General features: G+C 38.7%; 1 protein-coding gene across 2 annotated transcripts in view; it reads left to right on the top strand.

Annotated features, from left to right (window-relative positions):
• Window positions 1–32: 32 nt before the first annotated feature.
• The window catches only part of spg11 (SPG11 vesicle trafficking associated, spatacsin), a 41,567-nt gene continuing 20,095 nt past the window's right edge, over window positions 33–21,504 (top strand). For both annotated transcript variants that reach the window (XR_008632380.1, XM_020919140.2), the window contains exons 1-23: window positions 33–396; window positions 1,175–1,362; window positions 2,372–2,596; window positions 3,514–3,733; window positions 5,612–5,749; window positions 6,824–7,203; window positions 7,627–7,772; window positions 7,880–7,991; window positions 8,511–8,666; window positions 8,990–9,147; window positions 12,651–12,827; window positions 13,873–13,944; window positions 14,302–14,429; window positions 15,209–15,381; window positions 16,875–17,061; window positions 17,530–17,733; window positions 18,052–18,158; window positions 18,879–19,024; window positions 19,531–19,695; window positions 19,866–19,932; window positions 20,268–20,430; window positions 20,744–20,952; window positions 21,273–21,381. Coding sequence is in view for 1 of the 2 variants with exons in the window: in XM_020919140.2 (XP_020774799.2) it covers window positions 188–396; window positions 1,175–1,362; window positions 2,372–2,596; window positions 3,514–3,733; window positions 5,612–5,749; window positions 6,824–7,203; window positions 7,627–7,772; window positions 7,880–7,991; window positions 8,511–8,666; window positions 8,990–9,147; window positions 12,651–12,827; window positions 13,873–13,944; window positions 14,302–14,429; window positions 15,209–15,381; window positions 16,875–17,061; window positions 17,530–17,733; window positions 18,052–18,158; window positions 18,879–19,024; window positions 19,531–19,695; window positions 19,866–19,932; window positions 20,268–20,430; window positions 20,744–20,952; window positions 21,273–21,381 (3,839 nt within the window). In the remaining variant the exon portion in view is untranslated. The remainder of the gene's footprint in view (window positions 397–1,174; window positions 1,363–2,371; window positions 2,597–3,513; window positions 3,734–5,611; window positions 5,750–6,823; window positions 7,204–7,626; window positions 7,773–7,879; window positions 7,992–8,510; window positions 8,667–8,989; window positions 9,148–12,650; window positions 12,828–13,872; window positions 13,945–14,301; window positions 14,430–15,208; window positions 15,382–16,874; window positions 17,062–17,529; window positions 17,734–18,051; window positions 18,159–18,878; window positions 19,025–19,530; window positions 19,696–19,865; window positions 19,933–20,267; window positions 20,431–20,743; window positions 20,953–21,272; window positions 21,382–21,504) is intronic.

Below are 21,504 nucleotides of genomic sequence, written 5' to 3'. Positions count from 1 at the left end.
GTTATTGATTCTTTTCCCTTCGCTGTCTGTGATCAGCTGACGCGCACGTGAACCTGTGTTCCTTAAGCGGAACAAGAGACAAAATGTTTCACTGTTGACACTGTGTCTTTTGTTTATTTGATTTAATTTTTTTCACCAAAATGTGTCTTAGTCGCTAAATTAACTCTCTTCTAACCGAGCTGCAGCCATGTCCTCCGCGGAGCTCCGGAGGGACGCCCTGGAGGTAGCTGTGATCCCCGAAAGCCCCGTCGGTCCTCGGGCAGGAGAGATCCGGAGTGCCGAGCTCGCTCCCGGGGCCTCTCTGCTCGGATGTGTCGGTGTGAGCGGGACTCTGGAGCTGTGGGATCCGGCGGACAGAGAGGCCAAGGCGGTGACAGTGGAGGGACGCTTCAGGCAGTGAGTGACAATGAGGAAACGATCCTATCAAGTGAAAGAAACCCCAACATTACATTTTAGGATCACTTTCACTCACATTGCATCAATGTTGGATCTAAATTTGGATGAAAGTGGAACAGGAGTAGACCAAGACTTAACATGGACTAAACCAGGACTAGAACAGTACAGGACCAAAGTGTGAATGCACCCAAAAACGTTAAATAACATAAATGTGTTATGGTTAGAGCTATGACAAAATAATTCTATTAATAATACACTGAAAGGGCCCATATTACACTATTATCTAGAGTATGTTATAATGTAGTTTCCTCATCCAAACAGACATGGAGTTGTGTTTTGTTTCATGGACATATGTTGAAGATACAAATCCTGCATGTTTAGGCGCTTCTCTTAAACAACAAACATTCTATTCCACCTTGTGATGTCATGTGGAAGTGGTCCACTGTGTTTTTAAACTCCATATATCTTCACTAGAGTTATATGGATAATTTCAGCCCACAAATTGCCAATCTCTACTGAACAAAAAGTAAAATAACTCGAAAACTACTGCTTCATGACATCACAACGTGGCACAGAGCATTTTGAGCTTTGGAGATGCAGACAGATTAATAAATCAAAGAAGTGTGAATGAAACATTTCCAGGTATGTTTATTATGAGGTTACTGCAAGGTTGTCATTTCAGTCTATATGATGTTCATTGTAAGATTTCACATGTTGTTCAGCCATTTTTATCAAATTCAAAGTGAAAATGAATCTCTCTTCCTCTCTTTCTTTGTAGTGTCCAGTGGGAGGAGGGGAGTGTGCACAGCGCCAGTCCCAGAAGCAGCTCCCGTCTTCTGGCTGTGGGATCAGAGTTTGGTCTGAAACTTCTGCAGGTGTGCGCTCACCCAGGCTCTGTCTCTGTGCTCCACGTGGGTGAATACCCTGCTGAAAAACTGCTCCAGGCGATAAAAGAGAAGGACCACAGTGAGTACTGCTTCACAGCACACTGAGCACAGGAATAACAGTCCAAAACCAACTAGTAGAAAAAAGTTGAATCTGTGTATCTTTCATTCAGTTTCATTTATTTTCAATTTAAAGGTCCATTGTGTAATTTTTTCATTAGAGGTTTTGTTAGATACTTTTTTTTTTCATAGAGATGTTATTGCTTTGTCTTTCACAGCGTGGCATTAAACCTTTCTATCTTCATGGAGACCTAACCTGAGCAAGTTACAGGTTAGATCTGTGGAGAGGCGCCCCCGCTCACAGTCACAATGTCTGTTTTTCTTGGTATTTTTTGAGCTATAAAACCACTTGTAATCGATAAGGTGGAGCTGTTTAATGTCACACTGTGGAACATTTCAGGCAGAGCAGTGACATCTCCAAAGAATCAAGCAAGTGACGGACCCTCAACCCAAAAGTTAAATAGGGCACCTTTAAAATCAGAAATGGAAACGAGAAAATTGTGTCTATTCCTTTTTATTTTTTATTGATTTGATTAACAACATGAATTACAAACAGTCGAAGTGTGATTAGGTCAAATCAGAGAAAACTGGTTACAAAATCTAAACCCCAGTATCATCATTGTCCAGCTTATTAAGTCTATGCAGTGAGGATGATACAATAAACATTAATTCTAGTTATTTCCTAACTACTAAGTCACTGCCTAGTTGAGTATAAAACAAATTTGAAACAACTTATCCACAAAAGTACACAGATATATCACTTATGATTGGTAATACTTTTCTTTGGAAGTTTAATATTTTCAGTTTTCATTGCAACCCAAACCATGCACGATCGTAAAAAATCCTCCAGCTAAGTTAGTCTGATATCTTAACCTTAGTTTTTAGTTTTAGTTTTTATCTTACTTGTGAGCTTTAAGCCATGTTATAATGTTGTTACCTCCTTAAAAACATGCCTGGAGTTGTGTTTTGCTTCATTCACATGTTTGAGTAACCCTTTATTATTACTTTCTTGTGATTGTATTTTCTTGTAGGTGTGTCTGAGCTTCAGTCCCTCCATGTTCTCTCCTGGGTTTCTGGTCTCTGCTCTGTTGTGATAAACTCTGAGTGGATCTTTCAGCTTCAGTTTGAGCAGACAGCAGAGGAGCCAGAGATCGTGTCCTGCTTCAGAATCCAACAGAACAGAGAGGGCCAGAGTCCTGTTCACCACTGTGTCTGCAGAGGAACACTCTTCACCATCTCAATCAGTGGGCTCATCTGTATCCTTTTACTGAACAAAAGGAATTTTGCTTGATTTAAAGTGGTCTAATGTAAGTTAGCTAATAAATGAAGTCAGTGAGGGTAGTGTGTTTTTCATCCTAATTTGAGCTGGTACATACCATGTACTAAAACCACAAAAGGTGTGAATCCGATATTTGTATTTTCAGAGTTCTAGTTGTGTTCGTTTTTGCTTAGTTTTTTGCCTCTGAAGTTGCTCTCAGGGACCTCTCCAAATGCCACATTAATAAATAAAAAATACATAATAAACAGATTACTTTGAAAACGCAAAACATTTCAAGATCATATTATTCCTCTTTTACAAAAAGCCACATTTTTGGTTACTTCAGAACACTTGAATGATTGTTTCTGTAAAGGTCCCATTTTACGCTATTTTCAGATTTATGATCTAATGTAGTTTCCTCATCACAAACAACTTAGAACTGTGTTTTGTTTTGTTTAATTCAAAGATGTTTAACACACAAACTTCGTATTAGGCTGAGTTCTTCTATCAAACAGAAAGCACTCTATTCCACCTTATGATGTCATACAATCACAAGATAATACAGTGTTCCACTGTGTTTTTAAAGTCCATACACTTTCATTTGAATCATCTGGATTATGTCATACCTGGAATTGCCCATTTCTACAAAAAAATAAATAAATAAAAGGTAGCTGTTAACTACAAAACTACTTCATGACATCACAAGATGGAACAGAGCATTTTGAGCTTTAGAGATGTAGACAAACTAATAATGCAGGATTATTCAAACGTGTGAATGAAACAAAACACAACTCCAGGTGTGTTTTTGAGGAGGTAGTAACATGAATTCAAGCTCACATGTGTGAGCTTTGTGTAATATAGGACCTTTAAAAAAAACATTGAACTTGTCATATATTCCTTATCCCAGTATTACAGCGGTCTATTCTCTGTCTGATGGATCTCTCCTGGCCTCTGTGGACCTACCATTGTACCTGGACTCTGGACTTGAGGACGATGACTTGTCCTCGTCTCCTTCTCCCTCGCTTCCTTCTCCTACGTCCTACCTCCTTCTCCAAGTGTCCTATGACTTGAGCACTGCTGTGGCCCTCACGGACACCAACACTGCCACAGCTATAGACCTCCACCACTACTTCAGGTAATGCATTTAGTGTTTTTAAACAAAACACTGTGATCGGATGATGTGATCGAACTGTGATTGGTATTTTTGAGCTAATCATAAAAGAAATGTGTCTTTTATTTCATTTGTGCATATTTGATATTCTCAAGAGGAGGGCTGGGCAATATTGACAAAATGAATATTGAATGAATCATTTTTAAGTCATGTTATAATGTTGTTACCTGATCAAATACATACCCTGAGTTGTGTTTTGTTTCATTCATGTTTGAGTATTATTAGTCTGTCTACATCTCCAGAATGCTCTGTTCCACCTTGTGATGTCATGAAGCAGTAGTTTTTAAGCCACCTTTTACCTTTTTTTTTTTTTTTTTCTTGGAGAAATTGGCAATTCCAGAGTTGAAATCGTTCAAATTATTCTCATGAAGGTGTGGAGAGTGGAGCACTTCCTGTATTACCACATGACATCACAATGTAGAACAGGGTTTTTTTCTGTTTGAGAGAAGAACTCAGCCTAAATGTGCAGGTTTGTGTTGAGGAAACTACATTAGAACATAGAACAGAAAGTAGTGTAATACATAATGTAATACAATTAAGCAGAAAAGTGCAGAAATATCATTGTTGTTTGGGAGATTACTCTAGACGTTTCTGTTCATTTTATATTCTAATTTTGCATATTTTTTGAACAACAATTATAGATGTGATATTCTCCTTTTTCTAGTATATATCCCAGATGATGTCACGAGGTGGTGCTCTCCTTCTTCCATGTTGTGAAAAGTCCATACACCTTAGATTTTCTCATCATGTCAGTCCTCTAATTGCTTCTTGTGTTGCCAAAGCAGTGACATTTTTATGCAATGAAATAAGGCCTGAATTAATGACTTCACCATTGACCCATAAATCAAAATTCAATTAAATTAATGTAAAAAGTCCTGAACAATGCACAATTTAGCTGCATGCATTATAGTATATGTTTGATGTTTTTAGATTAGATTAGATTAGATCAAATCAGATTAGATTAAATTAGAAAACTTTACTTATCTCCAAGGGGCAATTCTGTTTGCAGTCACAGACTATAGCATAAAAAACACAAACATACAGTTCATACAGGTCAGGTGCTCGTACAAATATGGACATCAGAGCTGAGCTTTAGTGCAACTGAGGCATAAGGTGCAGATGTGGCAGATGTGGCACAAAGTGCAAAGGCCAGATACAAGACCGAACAACAACATTAGAACAGTAAACAAAAGATTAAAAAGACTCTTGGCTCAGCCTATTTCACTTTCACCTTTAGGACTGGGCTGGATGACAAAATATTAATAAAAAAATAAAAAAAATACTGAATACAATTAAAATGGTTTTCATCATGAATTACCTGAACATAAGCAATACAAACTAAAAAAAAACGTACCATTTTATGTAACATAAGAAACAGATGTCCTCCTCTAAAGTGTGATATCTGCTCCAGAGCAAACACTTTTACTGACAGAGCTGTAGACCTCTCTATGAAAAAATAAAATAAAATAAAATAAAAAATCTCTATTTTGACTAGAATTGGATTTATTGAAGTATTGCACAGCCCTAAGTATGGCAAATTAAAGGACGTCCTGTAACTAGGGCCAAGCAGAGACTGAGTGCATAGTCTGGGTCCTATAATAACACTGGGGAAAATTATTTGTTTATCCATTTTTTTTTGTATTTTCTGATTCTTATTTGAGGCGGCACAGCTGAGAAAAAAACCTTAGCTCATTTATTTCTGCTGCCAAAATGTTCTTAGACCCAATGTTGTGCTCTGTCTGACTGTGGCTTCAAATTTGCAATGCTATTCGGATGGATGCGGTTATACCAAGGACACAAATACACTATGAGGAAGCAAAATGAACTCAGAAACTTTTTCAGGCTATTTCCGGACCACTTGCTGTGTGCTGTGAACCCAGAGAGACTCTCACTGCAGCCTCAAGACTCCAGGGACCAGGACTCTGTGAGCTGCTCCAAACACTGCCTCTCCGCCCTGGGACTGGACTTCAGCACCGACCGGTAAACAACCAGGGAAAAGAAGCAGGGAGGGGGAGGAATGACAAATGAGACTCTGCAGAGGCAAACTCTTAGACAATCAATACTCCCACCAAGTGTAGTGTGAACTCAGTGAATCTTTTATCTGCTGCTTCTAAACAACTGTCACAGGTATACAATGGTATACATACATCAGGTTTCAGAGGGTGAAACGTTCACATCGTTGCCATAGCAATAGCCCAACACTCTGTAAACCAGAAACTGTGTGTGAGAAAAACAACTTGCTGTTACAGAATGTTAGAACTAGAAATGAGGGGGCTATTTTAATGGAGGACAAACCGCGTTTGCGTAATGTTTGGACATACCTGATTTAGACTAACTTTTTTCATCAAGGGCCAAAACACTGAGGGAGTGGAGGGCCGATAAAGGGACACAGACTGATGGTTCATACTGAGAGAATAATTCTAATCTGAGTCTCCAGAACTTTATTCATGTTTACATGCTCAATAGGACACAAGGTAGATTTAAAAAAAATAATAATTTAATTGTAAGAGAATAAAACAGAAAAATTGGTCTGAGGGCCAGATTTAGCCCCAGGGCCATAGTTTGGGCATGCCTGTTCCAAACAATTTCTAGCAATGGTGAAAAACACTATTAACACTCAAAACCAGAATATTTGATTGTTTCAGTTCTGAGTGTTTAAAATTATGTCCATCAACAGGAAGTTGAAATCATGGATCTGTTAAAAGTGTTTGTTTAGTTGAACTCTGTCAGAGGTCAGAGCAGTCACATGGTACACAAGAGAAGAGTACTAGAGCTGTGCATGTTCAGTAAGATGCACAGCCACTGGACACACAAACACTCTAAGGCTAAACTAGTTACACACTACTGAGATCAGCCCATTCACTCACACTGGAGGTCATGTTCAAACCCGAGCTTGGGGGTATATGAGGACTATTTTATATCTGTGATAAACAAAGTAAACATATTTTAATAACATATTGATTTATTTTTTTTGATTGATTTACAATTACAAAACATATGACCTAAAAGTTGCTGACAAGTTTTTGTTTCTATATGTTTCCCTTTTCTCTTCAGGTCTTGGGAGTCTCGTCTGGTCTCTATGTACAGTGCAGCCCGAGATTCCTCACCTCCTCCTTCCTCCTCCTCCTCCTCCAGCGACCCCTGGTGGTCCTCCCTACCTCACCTCAGCTCCCATCATGCATCACTGACGGACCAAAGCCGAGTCCCTTCCAGAGGTCTTACCCTACCCTTCTCTGTTCCTGAAGCCTGTTCTCCACATCTACTTAATGTATCTGAGTTTTCGGCTCTGCTCACCTTCGTCACCCCCGGCAACGCTCAGACCACTGTTGCACTGTTGGAGTTTGAGTCAGGGAAAGTGAGCTACCACACGGCAGAGGGCGAGGCGGCTCCAGTTCAACGCTGTGGAGAGACACAACATGTGCTACTGCTGAAAAGTAAGAATCAGGTCCAAAACTCTGTGTTTTTTTTTTTCATGAGAATAAAAGCAAAGCATTAGGAAGAGCATTTGCTTCTTATGGACAGTCTTAAACTAAAATTTGTTATTAATGTTTTTTTTTTTGTTGTTGTCTTGATCCTATTTGTTTTTGTCTTATAATTTAGATGTAATTTTGTTTTGGCCTATGTCTCATCTTTCAGATTTGATTTTGACAGTTTGATGAGTAAATAACTGTAATTAAATGCATTTTCGTTTTATAAATTAACAAATGTGTTTTTGTTTGGGCAGAGTCATTCTTGAATGTAGCCTCTTTCTTGTAACTTTGAATACGATGCCTGTAACATGAGATGTTAATATTTATCTCATGTTAAAGGCATCGTTTGTTAAAGGATTGGTGTCATATATCCATGCTTCTGTCCAGATGGCGGTCTGTTCCAGGTCCTGTTCTCCATTTCACAGCAGGACTTACTCAGCAGACTGATGTTGTTCGGCAGTGCGGCCACGGTGGACGCAGTTTGTAATCTGAACAACTGGGGGCGCTGCTCCATCCCCATCCACTCTCTGCAGGTATGTGATCTCCTCTATCACCATCAAGTTGATAGTGTTGTTAGTCCTGACAGTTGTCAAAACTGTAAACTGTCAGTGATGAACTTATGTGACCTCTTATGTTAAAGGCCGGACTGAAGAACCGTCAGCTCGATACAGTGGATTTTTACCTGAAGAGTAAAGAAAATGTGCTGAGTCCAACCGAGCAGCCAGCAGGGTCCAGCCTCAACCTCACAGAGAGTAAGCATCAATAACTACTTTACATTATATACAAAGTGTCACTTGTCTCAGAGTTTAAGCTGCTTTGGGGTGTAATTAGTAAAATTATTAGTTTGTAGGCTATTTTTGAACTAACTCATAGATGTTTAAAAATGTTCAGACCAAGAACCACTAAACCAGGCATGTCCAAACTATGGATCATTCTAACATGTTAAACCTGCACATATTTCAATTATTCTCTGTACTGAGCATCAGTCTATGGCCCTCGACCAGTCCTCTGCTTCATCTGCGTTTAAATATGTGGCCCTTGATGAAAAAAGTTTGGACACCCCTGCACTAAACTAAGGGTTGAGATTAAACTACAGGCACATAACAGACAAGGTACAAAACAGGACTAAACCAGTTATACTGAGTTATAATACAGTGATAGAGTAAATGGAGGAAAAATTTGCAATTTTATTTGTTTTTTGTTTTATTTGTTTTCATTGTTCTAAGTAATTGTTACACGATCAATTAATCTAAAATGTTTTATTCTTCCAGGAGTCCAGCAGCTGTGTCCGGCCTTAGACCTGCTGTGTTCTTCAGTGAGAGACTCAAACAGTGAAGCTCAGAGTCGACAGTTTTCAGAGCAGCTGCTCCATATCACACTGAGCTTCCTCCACTCCCAGATCAGAGCCCTGCTGTCCCACCACAACAGTGAGAAACATGACACGCTATCAAATAAGACTGTAGCTTTAAGTATGTTGTGTTATATATTTTTTTATATTTGCACAAACAACATTTTAACAAAGAAATTATACAGTGAACAAAAACATAGATCCACACAGAGTAACATAGAATAAGAACAGTGTATTAATACATAGAAAGTAAGTAAAATAAGTGATCCAAGGACCATTAGGCTGTTTTGATTGTTTGAAAATGGGGTCTGGATGACAATCAATACATTTCAATTTTGTCCACATCACACCTTTTCAGCCTTGTTGTTCTTGTGTTGTTGTATGTGTTTGTGTGGTGTGTAGGTGATAGTGCAGACGTTCACAGCTGTGTGGAGGTGCTGGACCAGTACCTGACTCAGCTCAGAGGCTTCATGAAGAGGTTTCCTTGGTCCAGTTCAGGTTCTGGAGGGTCCAGGAAAGAGGAGAGCGCTGCAGATGAGTGGGATCAGCTGCCCACTCCGGTAATACACTGCACAAATACAGCTCAGTGGTTTTCACTTCATTCTAACGTTGATGCATTTTGGTATACAATAACAGTTTACATACAAGACACATTCTTTACCCTTTGAGCATTCATAAAGCAGACCTATTCTGCAAAATATACATGATAATAAACAATAATATTGAAACCAACTTATGCCCCTGAATAACCCAAGAGCAGATTTAAACCACAAAAACTATTCTAAAGCTACAAAACTGATAAAAAATCATGAGCTTGCAATAAATAAGTAGTAGAATGCAACATTTTAGTGCTTAGTGTGTATCTGAGTCATAGAGTTAATTCAACCTTCTACAAAAGAAATCATATTGTATAGCCAAAAAATAAAATCCCCCCAAAAAATACACATGATAAATATTGACCCCAAAAAATGTTCTTTCATCTTTCATATTAGTATTTTGAAGTGGATATTAATTATTGTGGCAGGCCTACACTCAAAGTTGTATTTGAAGTGAATGATGCATGTTTGAGCAATCTTTAATGGCTAATTTTCAAGATGCAATTTTACAATTTATTATTATTATTACTTTTTTTTTTTTCAGTGATTCGAGTAGGAGTAGTAGCAGCATCATGTTGTAATTTTGGTACAAATTAAAACAAAAATCTGTGGTTGATCTACAACTAGATCATAACTATAGCAGACACAAGCACATTGTCTTCTTTAAATGATCATTTTAACTGCATTTTAAGAAAATAAGTGTTCAAACCTGTTAAAAACACTTTCAGTACTCCCTTGTAGTAAAACTGTGATCATTTACAATAGGTCTGTTAAAGCCCAGATTGTGTTTGTTCATTATTATTATATTATTAGGTCAGGTTTATTTGTTAAAGGTGCATTGTGTAGCTTTTCTGGTGGAGGGTCCGTCAAATACTTTTCTCCATGGAGATGCTATTGCTTTGTCTGGAAGATTTCACAGTATGGCATTAAACCTTTCTATTTTCATGGAGACCAAATCAGACCAAGTTCCAGGTCAGATCTGTGGAGAGACGACCCTGCTCACAGTCACAATGTTTGTTTTTCTAGGTATTTTTGAGTTATAAAACCACCTGTAATTCAATAAATGTGAGGAAGAGCTGTTTAATGTCACACTGTGGAACATTCCACAGAGCAATGACATATCCATAGAAACAAGGAGGCAACGAACCCCAACCAAAAAGTTACATAGTGCACCTTTAATTTGTTATGTGTTAATATGAAAATATTAAATCAGGTTGAATTTATTAATCAAATTGTGATGAGTTAATACAAGGGGAAAAGTCATGACCATATTGCCTGGCCCTAAGATAGAATAACAATTAGTTTTAAAATTGTAGATGACATATGCAAACTAGCTTTTAATGAAGGCATAAACAAGCTCCAAAGGTCAAACTTAAATGTGGTTTAGTGAAGCAGACCTCCTGTGAGCGTCACAACACACTGCTGTAATTACAACACAAGCGCCCATAAGCAGTCACACAGCTCATTTCTATTCTCCAAAGACCTTCATTACCACAGCATCAATTAGCTTATTAGCCCACTGCCAAATGCTACATTACACGGTTCATTTCCACTGCTCCCATTAGAGTGTGTGCAAATGCCTTAAGTAATTAGGGTTGTCGAAAGTATCAAAAATCACTAACAGATATTAACTAGTATCGATACTAAAAAAGTCCCATGGACAGGATGGAAATGAACCTTTCCTGAATAGAATGATCACTCTGGAATCTATCTGGAGGACTGAGGGATTACACACATATAAGACCACTTTTAACTGTCATGACTTTTGTATTTATTTGATATATGTAGTGTGACAAGGAAAGGGTCCCTTAGTTAAAGGAGGTAATTGATGTTACAGATTGGAATGTGAGAGTTCTGAGTTGAAGCAGCACTCACGTGGCCTTTGTGAGTTTAGCTTTAACTAGAAGTATAGTTTTGGGGCACCACTTAACAAATGTTGAAATATTACCAATGCAATATAAACAATTACCTATGTTAATTAATTAATTCATTAATTATTAAACAATTAATCTGAAGGTTTGTAAATTCTTGTCCATTTCAGTGACTCGTATCTGGAATAAGATCACTATTCACCAAAGCAAACTGTGGTTTATGAATATTTACTGACCAAGTTAAACAGAAGCATTTAAATATGAAATATGTAAATGAGTGTATGTTGCTCTAAACTAAGGAGATCTGAGATTTAGCACAACTTTAAGAGTTATCTAAAGTTCTGTGTTGAGTCTAAATTGATTGAAGTAAGTCATTCTGTGACAGTGACGTATACAACCCGGGGGGCATGGACATGTCCAGTCATCATGTGCTCTTCATAGGTCCAGTGAAGGGTTGAATTTCTAAGGATGTCAGTTCTGAAGAATCAAACACACTGAAATGGATGAAGGTCATATGATCTAAACAATACTTCCAGGCTCAGGCGGTGTCAGGCTGAAAGAACACCATCTCCACTGTTAGAGGAGAAGAAGACACTCCGAGTGTCCACGAGGTCTGAACAGCTCTGGTCACAGATTAAGGCTAATCGATCCAAATATTTAAATTTGGAAAAATATGAAAGCTTTGCTTTCAATCAGCTACAGGAAATTTGATAAAAAACAGTCAAGAGATGGACACAACTTTAGGAAGGAGACCTGGGTCTGTTGTCCCTCCTTTGTTCAACTCCAGGTTCCGACTGAAATCTGTCTTTGTCCTCTTAAGTCTTAAGTGGGAAAGGCAAACCAATGAGGTGTGAGTTGTGTGTGGGATGAGGTGACGAATGTGACTTGGGGGTTTTGTGACATAGTTCTCCATTACAAATAAAGTATTCACATGACATTTACAAATCAACATTATAAAACACATTGGAACAATTCATAGAATGAATAGTTCATTCCATTCCTCTTCTTTCTCTGTAGAAAGTCCATTGACTTGAGATTTAGAGATTGTTCGATCAAAATCCAACAGTTTTTTTTTTATTTGTGTTGATTATTGTCACTTCATCTGAACTTCTGTCAGTTGGTTTATTAACAGATGAAACTTCTCTTGTTGCTCTTTTGTGAAGATATTTATTCCTTGAAAAGTGTCTTTGTGTGAGATAGTTTTGAACAGGAAATGTCTCACCAGAACACAAGTCAATAAATCTTTATTTGAGGCTGCAGGTCCAAGCTAGGGAGCTGAAGGAAATGGGGGAAGGGCAGTGTGCATCCAAAGTTAACTCCGGTCAGAGGCATTGTCCAAACTTTAGTGGAAGTTTATTTCTTAAAGATTTGCGATGATTTCACATCTTCCATAGGTCAAAGGTCAAAGGTCAGTTGTGAACATTCATATAATTTGCAATTTTTTTGTTTTTTTTCTGTGTAAAACACTTTGAGTTGTCTGTGTGCGTGAAAACTATAAATGAAATTGACTTAGCAACTTCTTGACTTAAAATTCCTTGCTTTTTCAATTGGAGCCTAAGTTTTAAAAAGTAGCTGTTATTTCTGTTTGTTTTACAGGAAGTGGTCCGTGCGTCTGTCCTGACCAATCAGATCCCTCGAGCTCAGGCAGTTCTGAGGCGAAGGGGCCAATCAGAGCACAGACTGGCCGCTGTGAGGAGGGAGGGGCTGGGACAGGTGTACTCCAGTCTACAGCAGCGAGACCTGGACACCGCCAACGCCCTGCTCATTAACATGGTAATGTATTCAAATCATATCCAAACTGTACTAGACCAAGTGTAATTTCAAATCAGCATCTAGTTGCAGTTTATTGTAACAGCAGTCTTAATAGCATTAATAAAACTTGAACAAAGGCTTTCATTTGTAATGAACAAATACATTATTAAGAATGATCCAGACTTCACTAGTCAATGTCTACAGTAACTCGTAATCCTGAACACTCAGCTTGAATATTACACTGTTTTCTGATCATGTTCCCCATCACAAACATAACTGGAGTTGTGTTCTGTTTCATTCACACAAACGCTGCGTATTTAGGCTGTATTCTTCACTCAAACTAAAAACACTCCAACTTGTGATGTCACATGGTAATACAGGAAGTGCTGCACTGTGCTTCCATATGCTGTGCAAACTACATACTCCTTCACTAGAATCATTTGGATGATTTCAAACTTGGAATTGCTAATCTCTATTGAATACAATACTATGTAACCTTTTGGAGATGACATGTTACCTTCTTGACTCCATGGAAATAGAAAAGTTTAAAACTTAAGAACTGGGGAATATTATAGCCAAAAGAATATTACAGACAAGAGACAAGAAGATGTTGGCTGTAAATTTATGGAAATGTAAGTCTGCTCACAGTAAGGACGCGGATTAAAAACGTGATGTAAACAGGCAGCGTCAGGCTGAAAGAACTCCATCTCCTCTGTTACAGAGCACAAAACATTGGTGCTTTAATGTACGTCCCCCGTTCAAGGTGACTTTATACTTGCTGGATCATACATGGATTTTGTAATAAATTTCTTCATCTGCGTCTCTGTTGTTAATTGCATATTCTTGTTTGTTTATGTATCTAGAACCACAATAGGGGTTTAATGTAATTATATTGATTGCCCTTTTAGAAAATAATTTAAAAAATCAACTAATTATGGTATATGTTTATGGGACTAAATATTACTTAAATAATTCCAGCCTTTGTGTCTTGTTAATTGTAGCTATTCTAATGATTATTCCCTCTGTCCTTGTTTTAACCTTCACTTGTGTTTTGTGTTTACATCAGGGTTTCAGTGTAAAGAAGCAGCTCCACAGTATCTGCCTGTACACAGACAAAAAAGAGCTCCGTGAGTTTGTGGTGAGTCTTATTTAGATTATAGATGGATTATTTCGGACTTTTTCATAAAGATTCCATAAACATTCACATATTGTTCCTAGAAAAGTGTTTGTAACCAAGGAAACCACTTGGATGGTGGCAATGGCAAATGCCATTCCACATTTTGGTTAAATTCCCACATGTGTTTACCATATTAAGCTATTAATTAACCATGTATAATTATGTTTTGATTTGCTGTTTGTTATTAATTATAAATCTTGTATTGTAATTTGTGAGCTACTGTTCCCAGTGAAACAAACAGTCTGTTTATTCATTTTATTAAACAGCTGAAGAGAAGTTAGTTTAAGAGACATTAACCTTTTAGTAATTTTCTTTCAGGTTGAGGAACTTTTGAGGAGGAATTATTTTACAGAAGAAGAAACCAAAAGCCTGTCCTTCATCAGAGAAATGGAGCGACTGGGGTCACTTCCCGTCCTTCAGTGTCCCTTAAAAACCCCAACTCCAAGGTAAAGAAAAGAAATCATTATCACCAAGTTTGACCTCATTTTTCTTCTCTGGAGTGTCTGAATGTGTTTCAGATTTTGCTTTTATGAGCTTTTGATTGTGTTTGATGGCATTATAACTGTTCCCTCACCATTATCGTACTTAAAGTGGCTGGTCATTTTTTCTGTGTATTGAGTAAAGTGTTTTACTTGCCCCAGTACAGATATATTATATATGCAGCAAAGTAGAAGTAATACTGTTGTGTACTGTCAGCCTCTAATTATAAAGCATTTTATCCTCAGAGAACCTGGTGTTAGCATGCTAGTTGAGGTTAGTAATACCATTATGGCAAAAACTTATGAAACACACTTATAAACTTATTATTATGAATCATTCAGATGTTCAGAATACATAACTTTGAACTTCTTGAGACTGTTTAAAATGAACTAGTTCTGTTTTTCATGTTTTGAAGATGGTAAAAATCAGGTACAGTGGTAATAGTGTTTTGAGGGATGTTTGAATAAACTTTGTTCACTATTTGATGCTTGTGTGCTCCCCTAAGCCCTAACCCTTATCTCTGCCCACTGCTCTGTGCTTGGTTGTGATTATTCAGAAAAAAAATCTGACTGAGTTATATATGTGTAGTTAAAAATGTCACATAGCCATTTTTCAACAATAAAAACACACACACACACAAAAATACTCTTTCTACGGTGAAATGCTACAAAGACACCGGGGCCTGTCAACTCTGCCATTTTGAACAGGAGGTCAGTGCACTCAGTTCTTGTTTGGTGTTTTTCAGAGCCTTACAGATGGTCCACACTGCAGAGACCAGTGAAGAGGTTCTAAAGGATCTAACGGTGCATCGACGGTTTGAAGATTCTGGTCTGTGGGTCCGTGTGAGGCTGGACTGGGTCAAAAACTGGGAGCAGAGAAACCAGACTGAGATCCTCCTGTCCCGCCTCAAACACACAGGTGAGATTATTAACCTGTGTGTCTTGTTGGATGCTATTAAGAAATGTATAACTAAGAAATGGTTATCACAAGAAATTTGATAGACACGCGCGCACACACACACACACACGCGCACACACACACACACACACACACGCACACACACACGCGCACACAAACACACGCGCACACAAACACGCGCACGCACACACACACGCGCGCACACACGCGCACACACACGCGCGCGCACACGCGCGCGCGCACACGCGCGCACACAAACACACGCACACACGCGCGCGCACACACGCGCGCGCACACACGCACCCACCTTCTTTCTGTCTAAAATAGTACACATAAGCAAGAGCTTTTCTCATATGTAATTTACTAACTACATCAGCCCAACAAATAAGATGAAAATAACTTACAGCATCCAACTATATACAGTACATGTATGAAATGTCTCAATTCAAAATTTGTATTAGTTTAAACAGGATCCAGAATCTCTTTGCACAACCACTCAGTTGATGCCTGCCCATTTTTCATTTCTGCCACGTTTTTTTTTTTTTTTTTTAATGATACATTTGGGCATATTTGTGGACAGACTCAACTGACAGACTGGGGGAAGGAGGAATGAATGTTCATGTAATCTTGATTTGTTCAGTATTATCATTAATATTATTATTATTATTATTATTAAATTAGTGTTAATGATGAGTTATATATGGCCATTTCATATTTTCAACATTAATGAAATGTCATGTGGTGCCCCCCCACTATTTGTGAATGGTTGGTGCCCCAAGGCACCGTGTCACTGGCCCATGTGCACAATCTGATCCGGCCTTGGTTGACATGTTTTGAGAATGTATTGACAATGTACAACTAGTGGCCACTCCCTTTTTTATGTTTTGTATTCTATGTTGAAATGATGGGAAGGTGTATTAAGAAGGTGAAACACCACCGAGAAGTGTGTATGTATTGGTACATTAAATTAAAATCACTGTAAAACTCATAAAGGAAAGAAAAAAGTATTATTAACCAATAAACTGCAAATTCTAGAAATCCTATAGTTTAAAATGTTGGACAGTTTAGAATTCTCTCGTTGAATTTGCTGATTAACTGTCCATTTTTTTTTTACTTTGTTTATGGATAGTATCTTTGCAGTTCCTGGGCCTAGCTACATAAAAACTGTCAGAGTTAAACGTCTTCTCTGTTACCATCAATAAACAAAAGTGAAATTATAGCTTCAGAAAGCAGTGCCATAATTCAATCCCAAAGACGTGATTGTTGTCAGTTTAATGGACTTTAAGTAGCAAGATGCGTATTGCCAATCCAAATAATGAGGTTCAACATTTGTTTATCATAAATTTGGATATTTCTTTCAAAAATAGTTAATCTCCAAAAGGCCCCTGGCCTCTGTCATCAAATACTAAATCATGAATGCTTCCTCTTCAGTAAAACCTCCCCTGATTGTACAGGTGCTCTTTTAGTAATTTCCTGGTTTTCTCTTGTTTTAGAGCTGACTTCGTGTGATGCATCTGTGCTGTGGAGATACTTGACGTCTCTCCATGATGAACGCCGCGTGGTGGAGTGGGTGCAGAACAGTGGTGCCCCCCAGTGGCCAGAGTTAACCCCTGAACTGGTCAACAGCAGCACAGCCTGCAGCACCTTCATGAGAGAGGACATACTGGATCGACTGGCACGGTGAATGTTCTCATCAAATCAAATGTGTAGCATGTGTAGTGAAGAGGGTGGATTAGCTAAAGAGGCACTAAGGAAGTTTTTAATGACAGCACTTTACATCAAGGAACTACTCACCCATTCCCACACACACTCACACACCAGAGTACACAGGGGGTGAGGTGGGTTAAGTGTCTTGCCCAAGGATACAGCAACGGTATTTATCTGCAGGAGCTGGAATCGCATTGCCAAACTGTGGGTCACTAGTTCTAGCTGCTCTGCCAATGATGTTTATGTCAAGAGCGGGATTTGAACCACCAGCTTTCGGATTAGTGGACAAATACTATTAACTGAACTGCTGTTTCCCAAAAAAAACTCTGTACTTGGATGAAAGATGCAGGTGAATTCTGAACTGTGGCAAATCCAGGCATTTACTGTTCCTGCCATTTGAACAGTTGTGCGCGTACTGACTCATGTGTGTATATTGTGTAGGAGAGGTGTATTCATCCCAGAGGAGCTGTGTGATTTGGAGCGTCTCCTTTGGCGGGTGGCTCAGAGTGAAGGGGTCATGTACCAGTCCAGTCTGCTCCTGTCGTACCGCGCCTGTCAGGGCCTGGACTTCCACAGCATCTTCATCACCTTCTGTTTGGAGCACGGACTCCAGTACCTGCTCTACTCCTACCTCCAGCACCACAGGTCTGTGTGAACGGCGTACCATTGCCGCCACATTTACTTTCATATTTTTACTGTCTTAAAAACTTGAACTAGTTTCCTGATTATTTACCATAATGAGTTTCTACAACTGTTCCCAAGTGGAGTTTAGCCATGATGATGAAACGGTTTATAAATAAATACAAAGAACTGCTTTTACAATATATCATGTATGGCAAGTTTTACTTTTGTTTTACATAAAGAAAAATGTGTATAGCCCCTTGATCATGGATACTTTGTACTATTTTTGGACATATACATATATATATTTTTTTAGTCTGATTGCTATTACTTTTATTCTAGGTTGACTCCAAGAAACTGCCCTCTTCTGTCCAATCAGGACTTGTTCGTGAGCCATCCATGGTTTGAGATGCTCGTCAAAATTCAAGAAATCACCACAGATCTTTCAGGTTAGGTTGTACAATTTTCTTCAGTTTATAGCAGGAGTGTCAAACTCATTTTCACCAAGGGCCACATTTGGATCATATTTGTCATCAAAGGGCCGGTTGTAAAGTTAAGACTGTAGTAGTAGAGTTTTACTTTACATTTATCACTTGGGAAACTGTTTTGTTTATGAAATGTGCTATAGAAATAAAGTGGACTGGATTTGATTTAAAGGTTTAAGTTAAAACATTCACATGACTCCTTCAGGAACATTCATGAAATAACCATCCTTCTGCATCTGTTTTTTTTTTTTTCTTGGACATTTTTGGGGAGATTTGATAAGTTTTCTTGGCCTCTCTAGTGGCGAGATGCAGTCACTTCACGGGAAACAACTGCGGTGCATTGTGGGAGATGTAGTAGCAGCACAGCATCACAACATAATAATAAATTATACCTTTTAACCCCTTGCGGGCCACATAAAATGTGGGCCTTGGCCCTTTTTTGATCAATTACATTTTTTATTGTAATTAATGATATTATAAACAAAACAAATAGTAATTTCATGAACATAAACTGTAAGACAAACTGAAAGGGGAAACAGTGAAATGAGACAGAGTAATCCCTCATTTGTCTCGGAGTGATTCATTGTAGAGAAGGTTTCAGAGATTGTCCGCTATAATAATCTATCTAGCAGAAAATTAGGTCTATTATGTTTTTAAATTCTAACCCACATTTTTCCCTCTCAGACCCAGGGCTGTTGTTCAAGGCCAGTCTGACCAGTGCTCAGGTGCTGTTACCGGGGAGTCAGGCTGCGCTCTGCTCTCTGCTCTTGGAGGGACACAGTCTGCTGGCTCTGGCCTCCACCATGTTTGCTCCAGGAGGAATCGATCAGGTGAATGAATGAATAAATACAACACAGTCAAATCAGATACTCACACATTCAGCTGGTCATTCACAGAGGCATACAGTCAGCCATTAAAGGAACACTGTGTAACTTTTTCTGTTTGACATTAAACATATGCATTTTGAATTTTATAATATGTGCTTTTATTGCTCATGTCACGGGTTCGTCCAAAATAAATGTAAAAAATGGAAGCTCAATAGTACCAGCTCAGTATTACCTTGACAAGCATGCATTCTGTGAGCACTTTTGATAAGTAATTTGGCTTAGTGACATTTCCATGGAGATAAATTAATGCCATACTGTGGAACATGCAGACAGAGCAACATCTTTAGGGAGACAAGCACTCTCCTGAAAATTTAGAAGTTTTATGTCATTAAATGTTGTAATTAAATATAACTTTCCCCTCACTAATCAGCACATTTTTAATTTTTTTTAATTGTTAATTCATGTCCTAGTAATTCTAAAATGTGTAGTATCTATGTATTTGTGTTCAGGTCCTGGTAGAAGGTGAGAGCTCAGGCTGCACTGAGAGGACAGTGGACCCTCAGCTCCTGAAGATGGCGCTGACTCCGTATCCCAAACTGAAGGCAGCACTCTTCCCCACTGGATCCAGAGGAAATAATTCACCTCAGGATGTCTCAGTCTACCACCTCCTGCAGGTCAGTATTCTGCTGTAAAGGGTTCGAATGAACAAATAACTGGGATTTTTTTTTTTTCCCAAAAACCTTTCAGAAAGTGTTGCCATTATTAAACCCCAAATCTGTGAGTGTGTCTGAAGGGATGTAAAACATAAGGTGAAGAATGCTTGTACTTTTATCTTTTTTTGCAGTCTCTTCATCCCTTGGATCCATCTAAACTGTTCAGCTGGCAGACGGCTAACACTCTCAACTCAACTGGTAAGATCCCACACTTTTACTTAGCAGTGATCAAGTTGTTAAGTTTAAATTGAATCCTAAATTGTAAAATATAAAACCACATTTGATGTGGATTGCCATCTTGTCAGAGTATGTCAGAAGTATGTAGGAGTATGTTCTTTTCTCCATAAAGAAATTATAAATTGATAATACTTCCTTAATGCCTCATTATCCATCTTTGACTGAGAAATTGGTGTGTATTTTTTGTTTTTGTTCACTGCAGTAGCACAATTGAATCAGTTGTTAATGATTGAAGAAAGAGTTCTATTTTAAAAGTTTTTTTCAAAACTAAAAAGCCACACTTGTTCCATTTGCAGAGACCTCAGAGCTGCCTCATTTCTCCAGCCCAGCTCTGGTCAGTCGCTTTGCTCTGGTGGAGAATCTGGACTTCCTGTATTTCCTGTGTCATGGCCGACCCTCCTTCGCTTTTGCCACGTTCCTCCTGCAACATCTCAACGGCTGCAGTGACGTCAAACAGCTGTGAGGACATCTTCATTCACTTTGAATTATACAAACTAGTTCTTTAATTATAAAATATATGGATGCTATTACGTTTAATCCAAATGACTGGATCTCGAGATGATTAAAAAGTGATTCAATGACAGCCCCAGTTTCTCTGTGTTATATGATTAAAATAATTGTACTGAAAACACTGGATTGGTGCATCTCTAGTAAATGAATATAATATTTTTTGTTAGTATTTTGTATAGCCATCTCATAAGCCTTTGTTTTCAAACTCAGCAAAATCACAAAAACCTTTTGTCATTTTCTTCACTCTGTCTCTGTCCCTCAGTCTGCAGCAGGCGTGGCATCAGGTGTACCGTTTAGGAGTCCAGTATTTCAACTGTCCCTCTGTTGCTGCGGCGACAGTGTGTTTCTGTGAGCTGTTGGGACTGTGCAGCCTCCAGCTCAGAGTCGACCTCCGAGCGCTCAACTCCATCCTCCAGCATTGGAGCCAAACAGAGCTGCGATCCACTCCAACACAACATCTGCACACTCTGGGTAACTCAGTAAAACTACTAGGCAGCAGTAGCTTCGTTTGTAGAGTTCTGATCCTCTGATGCAAAGGTTGGCGGTTTGAATCCAGCTCTGAGCATACACAGTGTTGGTAGAGCCTTCAGACCTATTGGCCAACAGGCTGACAGATGACTGTTGTGTTGTTTGGCAAGACACTTTACTTTTTTAGCTGGGCAAAATATAAATATTAAAGCATTTACGCTGTAAATATGGCTGTATTTTGTTATTATTTTGCTTTACACAGAGATGTAATGTTTGTCGGGAAAGAAAGGCAATAGTCACCTTTCACTCTTGTTATTTTTCAGTGTCTAAAGGTCTGAAGCTGGTGGAGGCGGAACCAGGAGCAGCAGAGGAGCTGATTGGCCACTTGGAGGCAGCTGTATGCGACAGCCTGGAGCAGAAAGGAGTTGGGAGGTGAGCTGGACAACTAAAGACTGTAGAAATCCCAGGCAAACTGGACCAAACCAGACCAAAGCAGAGCTAGTGCAACATGTCTTATTGTTCTGTGATGACAAAACTGTTATGTTTTCTAGCATC

Source organism: Boleophthalmus pectinirostris, unplaced genomic scaffold, assembly GCF_026225935.1.
Source record: "Boleophthalmus pectinirostris isolate CB_2022bp ecotype Guang Dong unplaced genomic scaffold, ASM2622593v1 HiC_scaffold_2, whole genome shotgun sequence".
NCBI classification, from domain to species: Eukaryota; Metazoa; Chordata; class Actinopteri; order Gobiiformes; family Gobiidae; genus Boleophthalmus; species Boleophthalmus pectinirostris.
The sequence above is the reverse complement of the archived record's forward strand: the minus strand, read 5'-3'. Positions and strand labels throughout refer to the sequence as shown.